The 14,190-nt window shown below is 34.7% G+C and overlaps 1 protein-coding gene across 6 annotated transcripts in view; it reads left to right on the top strand.

Moving 5' to 3' along the window:
- TTC13 (tetratricopeptide repeat domain 13) overlaps positions 1-14,190 on the top strand; it is a 55,055-nt gene that overhangs the window by 19,911 nt on the left and 20,954 nt on the right. For 5 of the 6 annotated variants that reach the window (XR_008465367.1, XR_008465365.1, XR_008465368.1 and 2 more), the window contains 9 exons: positions 876-1,017; positions 2,386-2,560; positions 2,983-3,139; positions 4,260-4,390; positions 4,742-4,874; positions 5,378-5,470; positions 9,721-9,804; positions 11,311-11,395; positions 13,538-13,647. Coding sequence is in view for 2 of the 6 variants with exons in the window: in XM_054194996.1 (XP_054050971.1) it covers positions 876-1,017; positions 2,386-2,560; positions 2,983-3,139; positions 4,260-4,390; positions 4,742-4,874; positions 5,378-5,470; positions 9,721-9,804; positions 11,311-11,395; positions 13,538-13,647 (1,110 nt within the window). In the remaining 4 variants the exon portion in view is untranslated. The remainder of the gene's footprint in view (positions 1-875; positions 1,018-2,385; positions 2,561-2,982; positions 3,140-4,259; positions 4,391-4,741; positions 4,875-5,377; positions 5,471-9,720; positions 9,805-11,310; positions 11,396-13,537; positions 13,648-14,190) is intronic. The other variant, XR_008465366.1, reaches the window with a different exon arrangement.

Raw genomic sequence — 14,190 nt, 5'->3', positions numbered from 1 at the left:
ATCAGCTGTTCTACCCTGTGCCCAAGAAACCTTAATCTGAAGTTTTATTTTGAAGGAGAAAAAAGCAAGCCTTAAAATGTCTCATTTGCACTGCACTGTTGTTTTATAAAGCAAAAGTCACTTAACCGCAGAGTATTCCTAATCAGCTTAAATTTGTGGCTGTTATTCCCTTTCACTGTGCCCTGCCTCCAAAAGTTCTCTGATCCTCAAGAAATAATAGGGGAAGGAATGTACAGAAATCTACCTCTTCCTTTTTTTTTTTTTTTTTTAAGAACTTCATCTACAAAGCACAATTACTGTTGACTCTTCTAAATGCTCAGCAGTTAGAGAAGGGCAGAAGCGGAATAGAATATTGTTTAATAACCGATGACACTGTAACTACTGACCAGTGTAGAGTCATTAAGTTTTTAGTTAGTTTCAGCTTTCAAACACCATATGCTTTCTTCTTATTCAGCATTTAATAGTATATTTTTAAAAATGTATTTATATTTAGAAGTTAAAAAGACCTGTTGAAGATAGTGTTTTCCAAGAATGCTTTCTGTGGAAGTTTTGTTTCTTTTAGTTTCTGAAGAAATACCATAGGTATGTGTGTTTTTATGGTTTCTGTCCACTGGGATTGTGAAGATTTATGGTCTCGTGGGGTTGTATTTTGGAGTGCATATTTCTGGGAGTGAAAAACTCTGTCCAACTGTTCTGTTATTACCGCTGAAGAACAGTTGCAAAATTACTGCTTTTGTTAAAGAAATTTTCCATTAGTATTGTGGTGTTCTTTAATTATATCCCCTTTGGAAACGTTAAAAGAGCTTTTAACAAGTAATTTCATTCTCACTGTTGCCTTCTATATTCTTCATTTTCCACTTTATGGAATCGCCTAGAGAACTTGGCAACTTCGATGCTGCTACAGAGAGTTTCCAGAAGGCTTTGCTCCTAAATCAAAATCACGTTCAGACATTACAGCTTAAAGGAATGATGCTTTATCATCATGGTAGCTTAGATGAAGCACTAAAGAATTTTAAGGTAGGCAGGCCTTAAGTAAGTACTAAGTTAAAATTTTTTAACAAGGACTAGTATTCAACAAGTGCAATAAAATGGACAAATGTCAAAGGTTTTCATTCTGAATGTGTATGTGCATTTGAACTAAAACTATTTTTTGTGAAGTCTGTCTTAAAAGATGTATAAAATCTTCACAGTTTTTAATTAAAAATGGTAATTTGTTAAAACTAAGATACTTCCTTTAACTAAATTTCTAAAACCAAGCTCTGGTTGAAATGGTTTTGGGTGATATTTTTTTTGGTTTGTTTTTTTTATTTGTGGGGTTTTGTGTGTGTGGTTTTTTTGTTGGGTTTTTTTTGTTTGTTTTTTTCTTTAAACTGGTGATTGTGTTCTTGCTAATATTTTAGTTTGGTTTGAAACCTAATGCTTTTGTCATACCTGATGGAAGAAGGAAAGTAATCTTAAGTTTAAAATAAGCATACAAAGTTCCAATATTTAACTGATTTTTTCTGAGGTATTTTCTTTGTTTTGAAAAACTCAGAATATGTTTTGATTCATTGTAAATATGTGCGTGTTTCCATAGGTAAACAAAATCTTGCTTCTCTCCATTGGCATTAAGTAATGGCTTCATTTTGTAGACAGAACAATAAAGGCATATGTTAATCACATGTCCATATCCTTAAAACAAGGAAAGAAATAAGATGTAAAATTGATTACATCCCTTATTCCACCGAGAACACTGTATATGCATTATTACATATTCACCTTTTATAACACAATTTGTAGATACTGGTGTAATTAAAAAAATATTTCAACTTGTAAGATGGAGGTGCTCTTCTAAAGACATGTAATTGCTAGAAGAATCAGAGCATTAATTTTTGAATGATAAATATGAATTTGCTGTGTGTTTAACATAGTAAATAGTTGACCAACATAATAAAGTGTGCTAAAGCATGAACTAGTGAAGATGTGGATGGAAGAAATGGCACGATATACGTGTTGAACTAGCCAAAAATGACTTGTTACTAAAATTATCAGGAGTATGTTTTGTCTAACTTCATTCAACTAATGTTGAAACTTCTGTAGTGCTAATATCATTACCACTAATATCAAACGTGATTTATCTTCATAACAATTAAAGTGTTATCAAAAGCATATTTGCACTGACAGTTCCTTTTTTTTTCCCCTTTAATGAAGCTGAAAATATATTTTTCTTACATTTGCTAGCAATTTTATCTGCTTAGCATCATTGAAAGAAAATTGTGATGGAAGGGGATCTTAATATTCACCAAATCTTTTCATGCAGGTCTTCTGACCAAACAGGTTAGTTCTATTTGAAGATACTCCTTCTTTCTCATGATTTATGGGTGTTTTGTTCCTTTCATCTCCTAGAGATGTCTCCAGCTTGAACCATACAATGAAGTATGCCAGTACATGAAAGGTCTCAGTCATGTTGCAATGGGACAGTTTTATGAAGGCATAAAAGCTCAGACTAAAGTTATGTTAAATGATCCACTACCAGGTCAGAAGGCCACCCCAGAATATCTGAAAGTGAAATACCTCCGAGGTAAGTTGGAATTGTTTTTCTTTTTTCAATATGCTTAAATCCTTTGAGAACCCTAAAAGTGCAAGCACGCTTGTAGCTATGGCCATTTTAAAGAAACCATTGTGTGTTCCCATGAGTGCTGTTGAGTATGTCTGTTAAAAAAAACATACACTGATTCTTATTTGTTCATAAAGTTAAAAATGAGGACCACAAATGAAATAGACATTTCTGTATAATGGTAGAGTGTGTTGTGATACTTAGTTGAAATGGACTTATTTCTATCTTGGAAATTAGCTAATAGCAAAATTAAGTTATCTAAGAGTGATGACTTACTAAAGTTGTGTTGGTTAACTGACAAACACATAGTCTGTTTTTTGTTTTTATGTGATTACGTAAGTAGGCTGATTATGCAAATGGTATTTAATTTTCTTTCTTTCCTCCAGAGTATTCTAGATACTTGCATGCACATTTGGATACCCCTCTTACAGAGTATAATGTTGATATAGATCTTCCTGGAAATTTCAAGGACCACTGGGCCAAAAATCTTCCTTTTCTTATAGAGAACTATGAAGAACAGCCAGGGTTACAGCCACATATAAAGTAAGTACTTTTTAGTTTTTTAAAGCCTACTCCAAATGTTTTTTTCAGTTTGATTTTTTTTTTTTTGTTTAAAGTGCTATTCCGATGCATTATAACAGCATAAATGTTTAATACTATAAGAAAGTGGAATTCCACTGGGTGCATAAATCCTTTTCAAAATCATAGGGATTGGAGTTGGTTTAGCTCATAGAAGAGGAAGAATGAAATTTAGGATGATTTTCCTCACGTAATCAATAATATTCACGTGAAGTTGTTTCATATTCTATGGCTTTACTGATTAACTATTCTTTTTTTCTTGCAATTAATATTAAGGAGTTGATAAGTTTGAGATGCTCAGTGTAGTGTTATGTAGCATCCCTTATTACAGTTTCTTGTTGTATGTTAAGCTTCTATTTTGTTATAGGTGTAATTTTCTAGATACTTAATAGATTTTTAATGGCAGCTGGGTTTCACTGCGAAAAAATATTCTCCGCAATAATTTAGACAACCAGTATTTTAGGAGGAGGGTGATTTCAGTCAACAAAGCAGGGGATTAGGCTTCAAAAAATATATAGCTAAAGGAAAGATAGCAATTTCTCCTGCTGTAAACTAGTTTCTAGATATATTTTCATGTATTGGCTTTGTGTAAAAAAAAAAAAAAAATCACTGAGTTAAAAATTTGTAGCTCTTGTTTATATTGACTAGAATCCACGTTTTTAGCACAAGAAGCTTTTAAAGAATTAAGGGAGAAGTGATGGAATAAGGCTTCTGGTTTCTATACATATTCTTTTCTTACTTAGTGTTGAAGTTCCTCAGGGTGAGTGTAATACTGAAGGATAATATATTATCTGTGAATTTTGCTTAGTATCACTTATGAGCAAGTCTGAAGGTGAAATACTGGTTGTGACAGTAATAAGACCTATCAATGAATTTGGGAAGATCAGGATTGAGATATTGAGTGTCACTGCCATGTACTGTATATGTTCAGTGGGGTGGGAGGAGGACTGAGTGTGTTTTATACTGCTTTTAAGTATTTCTTACACAAACGGTATTGATTATCAGACAAACAAATTTGTGGTTTACAACTTTCAGAATTTTTATTGCCAAGTTATGTCTGATGCATGTTTTTCTCCTCTGTAAGAGATGTGTTATTTCAGAATTTTGAAAGCTATAAGCCTGATGTGCAAGAACTCATATGTGTAGCCGATCATCTGGGTTCCATGATGCAGTATGAGACACCAGGATTTCTCCCAAATAAAAGAATACATAGAGGTATACTGAAAATACACTGTAAATTTCAGTGGGGAAAAAAACACACAATGTGGTGATAATAATGGTGATAATAATCACAATAATAATGGTGATAATTAAATTAACTTTATAGTCTGTTCCTTTCAAATCACATCAAAAGTTTGAAATGAAAGTGATCATTATGTGAGCACTTTCTTGACCTAATTGGGGACTGGAAATAATGATCTCCCAGATATTATTGATGTTGGCTATTCTTTTCCTGTAAATACATCACTTTCCTGCTTCAGTTTTTCTATCTGTACAAAAATGAGTGTTTGGCTCTAACTGGTTTTCTGTTGTTGTTTGTCCCTCTCTCCTCCTCCCCCACCGCAGCAATGGGATTGGCCACTCTAGAAGTAATGCAAGCTGTGCAGAGGACTTGGGCAAACTCAAAAGTTCGGATGAATGGGAAAACAAGACTGATGCAGTGGAGAGACATGTTTGATATTGCTGTGAAGTGGCGAAGGTAATGGTAAAAGAAGAGAAAGAACAAGCCTTATGTTTGCTGTAATAATGACGTGTGTGTGAGTTAACCAAAGGGCTGAAGTCACAGAGGAAAAAATGAACACATGCTACCACTCTAACTAGAAAGTGTTCTGGTAAAACATAAGGATGTTTCAGATACAAGGAGTGCAAAAAGAAGAAAAATACTCCATTTTTCTTCTTTTTTAAAAGAGGGAAAGAGTTCGGAATAGCATTTTCTGGTTAAGGCAAAGCTGAGAAAGACCATAGGATACATTGCAGCTTAGGCTAACAAAAACAAACAGTTTCAAACTCCAGCAACATAAAATGCTTAGGAGCTGGGGTTTTTTTCTTATGAAAATCGTAAATGCATTTCAATAAAAAGTTTTTTTGTGATCTCTGAATTCTAGCTTTTGCCTGAAATTATTCTGTGTGTGAACAAAGCTCAATTAAAAATATTACATGGAGTGAAGTGTGTGCCATTATTAATGTCCTTTGTCTTTGTAGGATAGCTGACCCTGACCAGCCTGTGCTTTGGTTGGACCAAATGCCTGCCCGAAGCCTTAGCAGGGGTTTCAATAATCACATTAACTTAATCAGGTATGAGAGTTTTAGCACACAGTCTTCCCACACACACTAGGGATTGTACCAAAACTTACCGGCTGTTCATGAAACAGCATATTTCAATATTGAATGTATATTTGCTTATTGTTTTGCTTTAATATTTATTTTATATTTTCTAATGGAACATTTGGGGTTTTGCACCTCATGTTTTCCCTCACTTCCTCTTTTTCCTGAATTTCAATTGTACAACTGAGTTATCGCAAGATCTAACTAGAATCCAGAAGATGCATATTTTTATGTGCTGTTTTTAATTCCCAAATAATCTAATTTTTACATTTAACGTAAAGTTCATCACAGTTGTAGTTTTTGCAAATGCTGCTTCTCAAAGATAGTGGCAGCAGTAGTGAAACAATGCTGTTCTATTAGCTTTAATACCAATTTACAATAGAGAGGAAAAACATAATTCTTGTAGTTGTTTTCAAAGCAGGCCAAAGCAAAGCAAAAATGACAAAATAAGTAACCTGCGAAAGGTAATGGTTGCACTTTCAAAGAAAGGTAAAATTTTTAAAAATTTCAACCACTGTTGTACGTTCCATCTTCTCCCATGCTGCAAGACCCAGTATCGTAGTCACGACAGTGCTACCTCCTATGACGTGGTAGAAGTGTGAGAGGCTCAATGTGGCAACATCACTGTCAATCACAGGAGCAGAGTGTGTTTGTGTAAGTAAATATGTAGCCAGGTTTCATCTTATTTCCTCCCTTCCCCAGCCCTGCCTATGGGAAGTACTGAATCTTTGAACTGTCATTCTCCTTTTTTATCTGTTTTCTTTCTTTTTTTGAGAAGCTGTGTGGAAAAAGGATAAGGGAAGCGAAGTCTTCTCAAGAATTATTTCAGGCAGAGAAAAGCAGTGGTGCTCTAATGCTCGCACAGAGGCTAATGAGAATTTGTCCTCGCTCTTACTTCCACCCTAGGGAATGGAGCCTAGCATCTCCTGCTTTACTTTAGGGAGTGGGTACAATGTAGTGTTAAACTCTAATGCAGATCCAGTTGCCTTGCAGGACCTGCTGCTTCTTGAACAGTCTTATGCTCGGGCTTCTGTCTTCCCTCAAGCCAAGTGTTACGCTTGGGCTTCAAGCTCTGTCCGTCTTTGCCGTTGCTGCATTTTTCTCTTCTCACACGTATAATGCAGCAGAAAATCACAATCATCTGTGCTTTGAGGCAAGGATGTGTTCCATACTTCATCTGTTTCTTCCTGGTTTTTATTTTAAACGGAAGAATAAAAGCTTAATTTCTAGGTGATCTGTTCTGGCAGAAGGGCATTCATGTAACAACACTCTATTATCATGCTGAAAACAACGTTGAACATTTAATCTGGGGAAATGCGTCCCAGAATCTGTACAGGATCTCTGTGTCAGCAACTCTGTTTTTCACTGCCCAAACTATTTGACTTGTTTTCCTCTCATCAGAGAATGCTAGCAAAACTCATGATTTATTGTTCCCGTTGTTTTGGTGATTTCATAGAAATCTGAAACATTCTGAGTGGTAGGCCCACAGTGAATCTAATTCTGACTTTTTGGTTTTGGCTCAGCCTTAACTTCGTGGGATCTCATCAGCATTTTGGTCTTGCTTTTTTGATAGCTAGGTAGTGGTTCTTTGAAAATTATTGACTTGGCTCTTTTTTTGGAAGGAACAATAGATTTGAAGCAGCCTAAATACTGCTGCCTTAGGAGTTGACCATACTTCAGTAATGGATGGTGATTGCATCCTTTTTGATTCTGGAAACCTGTACTACTTTGATCATTCTGAATCCCAAGGAATTGCTGCTTTCATTGGTCAGCTTTCTGTAGTGATTTGTTTCTGCTTTTGGATTCCCTCCTGATGATTTCGCATGAGGTGAGGGATAAAAGAAATTAATATATTAAGTGGTAATAGGTTTTCTTTAAATTTATTTTATTTTAATTTTGACGCATGTTCAAGTCCATTATGATGTCTAAATGACTATTTACTCTTAATGGATTATACAGATCTGTATAATCTCCTTGCATTACTCAACTGTAAAATGGCTGCTGATTGAAGATATTAATAGGCTACAGAGCTAACGGCTTTTTGTTGATATTTGAGACCACTTTATGGTCTTTTGGCTGTTTTTCAGGAATACATACATTGCTTTATATTTGGCTTATGATTCAAAAATTATTCTCAGAACTGTCTAACTAAAGCTGAATTCTTTCTGTAGCATGACTACCCGAACACCAGGTGTAACAGAATATTATTTAGGCTGATAAATGGCCCCTTTATGTTTATTAAATATACAAAGATATAAGCTGTTCAGTCAAGTAAGAAGTGTAACAATAGCAGTTGGGTGTTCTTTTAGTATTCATAACAGATGTAGTCATGCTGAGCTCAAGCTGTCTCTAGGTTTTGTTTGGTCTAAATTGTACACCAGTAATTTCTGTGTGCAAAAATATTTGGATTTGATATCTGTTAACATAACCTTTTTGTTTACTCAGAATTCTTTGCATTTAAAGTCCATTATTGTTCAGTGATTCCTATCAAATGAGTCTTGGCATGGAGGCACTAGCATTTAGTGACTGCTGAATTAAAGATTCTTTTCCAGAGTGGCAAAATGTTTGGGGAGTGTCAGAAAATAAAAACTTTTTTGTTTGTGTATTTTGAATCAATTTGGGGACCTCTTTTTAAAGGTGCATAAGAAACATCTTGCATTTCAGTGTTTGATAGGCTTCCAGATCTTAATATTCTCAAGATGCAATTATATTGGCTGTCACTACTTCTTCATGGGCCTATAGACAAGTGCAACTTTAGCTTATCTCTTTTCTGGCTTAAATGATCAAAGCTACCAAGTATTGTTTAAAGTAGAGAAAATGTTTTTGAAAACTTAAGTTATTTTTGGAGGCAAAATAAGGATTTGGGATCAGCTAAACATTAATGATATAGTCAATAGTCTTATAAAAAAATGAAGACACTCTCTGAAACACTGCTATTTTTGAATTCTTGGTGGTAGTGTTTATTAAACAAGGAGAAAGAGTGGGAATAAACACAAATCACTTCTGACCACCCACCATAAGTCTCTTCTTGGTACTACTGCTTCTAGATGGCCTTACAGAATGATAGGTCTGATTTGGATGTATTTTCTAAGATGCCACTAAAGGAAAATCTAGTTCCCTTCACTGACACGCTTCTGCCTGTTGTACAGATGGTTTTTTTAATACAGATGGAAAATGATGGGACGTACAACAAGGGCAAATTATATATATAGATTTGTCTTCATCCTTCTGCTTTCCCTACCTCCCTTTCCTATGTGCAGATATATATATGTGTTGTAATTCTGTTCAGTTTTTAAAGACTGATTCTCCCATTATTCTGAGACTAGGCCTACTAAAGCGCAAGACTGTTGAGTGAGACATTAGACAGGGACTTAAGCTGCCAAAAATCACTTGGAGTGGAAAAAAAGCTAGGTGTACACACCTTCCTGTGATTGACAGTGGTTTTGCTTCCTCAGAGAGCGATAACATTTGCTTTATAAAATCTTGTTTTGTAGACTGGGAGAAGAGGAAGGACTCCTACAAATGCAATAATGGTATGTAATTTTTCCTCTCAGAGTGGTTATAATCCTAGCAGATTTCTACCAGATTTCTAATGTATATTTTTTCCTTAGTAGTCAAGGGGGAAAACCAACACATTTTTGATGTTTTTGTTTAACAGCTACTACTTGTAACTGTAAGGAGTCAAAACAAAATTACTTCACAATACAGGGATGTAGGTGAATCAAGAAAAATGTCTGTGGACTGTCAGAGCAAATCAGCATACATATTGGCAAAATGTAAACTGGAGAGTGTTGGTTCTCCAAGTAAATCAGTGTGCAGATTGAGATTTCTCTCCTATTCTGCAATATCTATGAGTGTAAATAACTGTCTTAGAAAGATTATATACTTGTACAAATTGATAATTATGATATAGGTGAGATTTACTGGACATGGGCACACTGAAAATTGGGAAATACGCATGCAATGTAGTTTATCAGAGAACGCCACCATTAATGGTACATGAGCTTTTGCAAGTTCACTATGGAATCTGTGTTCAAATGGGGGATTGGCAATTCACCACTTAAGACAAACCTCTAGTTCTGTCCTTTAATTTACAAAGCATCTGTGAATAAAATTCTGTCAAATATTAATGAGTAATATTTGTGTCGTAGCCCTGAAATGTTGTGTTGAAAAACAAGGCTTTAAAAAACTTTAAAAAAAGGCTTTTATTTTCTTTTTAGGGGACAGGTCATTAACATGCGGTACCTGGAATATTTTGAGAAAATTCTTCATTTTATCAAAGATAGGATCCTTGTTTATCATGGGTAAATTACCGATTTATTTATTTTTTCCCCCCTACTTCACTCCCTGTGTAATAGTGATTTGAAATTTACATGATACTCATTTCAGAATGTCTGAGGGATGTTTTCTTAATATTAGTAAGCTCTAGTTTTCTTAGTATCTATAATTGTCTTATTTCCTACTGGAAATGCAAAATCCTATTCATTGCCACATAAAGTAACTTAAACTAATAGAAAAAAAACATTGGGAATTACAGTATACCTAAAAACTAATGACACTGTTGAATTTGTACACACAGTTTTGGCATGAGTGGGTCTCAGTTCTTTCTAGAAATATGTTTTATTAAAGATGTTGGGTTTCCTACTGGTAGAACAGAGTGCAGTTTCTCTGAATATTGAGATTGAGTTATTAAATAGTAGGAGTGAGGGGAAAAAAGGGGGGAAGAAGATATGGAAGGTAATTGTAATTGAAACTGGTGTTTGACAAGTAGGTTTAAAGGAGCAGAGAAATTTTACTACCTGTTACGTAGATGGGTTAGTAGACTTTGTCCTGGGACAGAAGACAATTGTAGAATCTTGAATGAAAGAATGTGACTAAAGGTAATCTGAAAACTTATGTTGGCATCTATTTCAGACTTTGAGTTTTTTGTGAGTAAAGTGTCTTCCCCACTTGTAGCTTATTTGTGGCAACAGTGTCCTGATAATGTTAAAAATTAAGAAACTCCTTTAGTTTAAAATTTTTCTAATTTTCTTTCTTTAATTTTTCTTTGGCCTGGTAACATATTAAATATTGAGTTCTGTTTTTCAGTCTCATTATGCTACTTAAGTATCAAAAAATCAAAGTGCAGAAAATCCTTATAACAGTTGAAAACATTTCAGTTTTAGAAAGTTTATAATAGTCGCTGAAGGTATGTAAGTTCTGTAGTAACTGGGAAGTCTATTCTCTGTTGGGAAAAAGTTTGTTCAGAGTGAGCCAGCTGCATTTGACCTTAAACCAGAGCAATTTGTGCTGTGATCTTTAAAATAATTCTGTTCTTAAAATCTGTCTGTAGAGTAATTAATAAATGTTAGAGTACTAGTTCGATAAGTTTCTTTGTGATCCAGCTGTTCCTTCATCTGTAGTATTGGCATACCTTTGAGGCTATACAGATGCATATATTTTTGAGAAGAACGTTTCTAACACTAACTCTGTTGTTCTTCCATCTTTCCTCATCAACAACCCCTTGCCCACACGCAGTCGTGCAAATGCTGTTTAATGCTTTAGAGTGGCCAACAGCAAATGAATAAGATAAACCTAAAGTTTGAAGTTGAGGTTTGAAGCTGAAAAAATAAGATGAGCTGCTACAGGAGGAAATTACTCCTTGAAAAATAGGAGAGTGTGCAGCCAAGTATGAAGGAACTAATTTTTAAAAAACAAAGAATGAAATAACTTTCAATAGCTTATTCCACTATGGCTACTTAGGTTAAAGCTAGATGGATTTCCAGAAATGCTACGTGTTCAACAATTGTGATTCTGTATTTTTTTTCCAGTGCTAATAATCCAAAAGGACTGTTAGAGGTTCGAGAAGCTTTGGAAAAGGTACATAAAGTCGAAGATCTTCTTCCCATAATGAAGGTAAATTAAAGAAAAACTTCAAAACATGATAAAAATAATAAAATGTATTCTGGGAGATACCTAGTTCGTCAGAATATAACCATTGTGTATAAGCTTAAAATGAATAACTGGAAACACTAGCTCAGGTTATTTCGAATCTGCATATGTAGGGTATGACCTTCCCTTTGGTCTATGCAGGCTTGTGATGTACATTTGAAAGGCTTGGCCTAACTGAATTGGTGCAGGTCAGTATGTGGTGGGGCTGGCGGGGGGGAATGGGGGAATAGCTGCCCTTAGTTGACTGATAGCTAATCTGAAATGAAATCCTGGTTTACGTTCTTGTGCTTTGGAAGACCGTCAGAGGAGGAGTGAGGAAACCTGCAGGTTTTCTTCTTGCTGGTGGTGGTCTTCATAGAAAGGCTTTGGATATATAATGTGCAAAATGATTTATACTCTTATCTCAAGTAATAAGGCTTGAGCTGTGTTTAAGTAAAAGGCCTTCCCCCTCTCCTCCAAAATTAACCCTGGATGAGGAGTGTGTAAGTATTTCGGTTTGGGGAAACACTGTTACAAAGTATTTCGTTTTAAAAGGATTGGACAGGATTTTATTTAGAATAGAATAAAATTTGGGTAGAAAAAGTCATTCTACATACAGACAAACTCATTGCTTTCTTATCGGCTGTGTCCACATTGCAATTTCATATGTAAGCAAAGCTGATGGATTGCCATAGAAGAGAGCTCTCTGAAGATATGTTACTGCTACTACTCATAGACTGTCTGGGTTTGGATTTGTTCACGGTAGTACTGCTAACTTATTGTGCACTGCAGATGTCTTTACAGTAACCACATGGCTCAAGCACTAAATTTTTCTATGGGTTTTTTTAATATGTATTACTAATATAAGTGTCTTCAGAGAACATACCGTAATTTTGGAGGTCCTTTTTATATTACTGTCTTGTTCTTGGCCTTGAAAGATGAAGCCAAGTGGATAGTAACTGAACCTAAACAAAAACTTGTGATGAAGAGCTAATAAATGCTGGGGTGGCCAGGCGTACGTGTAGGTCAGTAGGTGTTCCCTACTGACACACACATGTACAAATAGGGCCCTGTAGAGCACCTAAAACGGCTACTGTTAAATTGTAGGCCAGAAAAAATGCTATTAGTGGAGTTAAAAATATAGGTTACTCGAAGAGGATGATGAAAATATATAAACATAATGGACTATACATGACTTATTTCAAAATAAATGTCTCAACTTGCAGCAAATATTCTTACTGGTTTTCATGTACATTTTGCTCTTTGAATATCCTGTATCCCATTCCAAATTGTATGGAAGTGGAATGCTTTCTCGTTAGAGGCTTTTAGATTTGTTTCTTTAAAATAAATCCAGATTCTCTTTAAACAAAACATCCTGTATCACAAGTTCTGTCTTAAAATAAATAATTGCATGAGTAGTTCATTCAACACTATTGCGTAATAGTCATTAGTAGTGCCTGTATAAAATGAATGTCTGCTCATATTGTTGTAGTTTGGCTATTCGGGTAGTTGGGGAATGTTGTATGTCAAAAGCTGGGCTTTTGGCTTTACTTAAATACAGTTTTTCCTGGTTTATACAACTCTTTGGCTATAGTATTATACTTAGATAATGTAGCTTTGTAAAATTTTTAAACTTTGTGATATTTTTGCTTATGATGAGGATAAATATTAATTGAAACAGGATCACAGTTAAGAAATCGTTGCTGTGAGCTGTTTTCTGGAACCTGTGCTTAGACTGATGCTGCTGCTTCTTAGTATAAACATAAAATAGCCTCTTAAACTCTTGCTTTTCCGTTAACATTGTTACACCAAAAGGTTGCTATCAAAATGCAACTTGGGGAGAAATCTGTACAACTGAAGCTGCTTTGTACAGTTGCTTTTCATAAACAGTGCTGCTTTATAGTCACTATATAAAGTTGAATGTCAGTATGCCTCATTCAATGTTTATGATTTCCATTCAGTAGGAAATAAAGGAGAAATGAAATAATGTAGTTGACAGTAACTCCTTGTCCTGTTCTCCCAGTTTGTCCATTTTAATTTCTGCTCCATGTATTTTAGGTGTTTCAAAACAACAGCTAGGCAGTCTGTCTGTCTTCACCCTAATATTACTTTTTTTTCTTTTGAAAGCAGTTTAACAGTAAAACAAGAGATGGGTTTACTGTGAACACAAAAGTCCCAAGCCTCAAGGATCAAGGGAAAGAATATGATGGATTCACAATTACGATAACAGGAGATAAGTATGTTTGCTATTTTCAGGGGTTCATGTACATTAAATAATGATGTAGTATTAGCAATTAACTTTCTCAAATGCTATTTCTATTTGCATGAAGTGGGTTTTGTTTTTCACTAGTGACATTTTTGTAAATAACTAAAATATTTTTTGGAGAAAAAATTTTGGTGTCAGTAAAACAGTCTTTGTTCTGCACAACCTTTGTTCTCTATCAGTCAGACTGTTTTGATCCATAGCTTGTAACTATACTTTTATACCAAAACAATTCCCTTTTGGTAGCTCAAAAGTTAATAAGACTACACTTTACATTCTATATAAAAATCTCAAGCCCATGAAGATATTTTAAAATTTCATATTTCTTTTTTTACCTACACTTTAAGTGAAATGCTAATGCTTGGCACATATTCTTCAATGGAAGTACTTCATCTGTGATTAGACAGCAATCTTTATGTACTCTTTCAGACAAACTTACAATGTGACAAAACAGTTTTGATTCAGTGATTTATTTTTTTTTAAAATTTTTTTTCCTAAAAAGGGGGGCAATGCTTAG

This window comes from Rissa tridactyla, chromosome 3 (assembly GCF_028500815.1).
Source record: "Rissa tridactyla isolate bRisTri1 chromosome 3, bRisTri1.patW.cur.20221130, whole genome shotgun sequence".
NCBI lineage: Eukaryota > Metazoa > Chordata > Aves > Charadriiformes > Laridae > Rissa > Rissa tridactyla.
The sequence above is the reverse complement of the archived record's forward strand: the minus strand, read 5'-3'. Positions and strand labels throughout refer to the sequence as shown.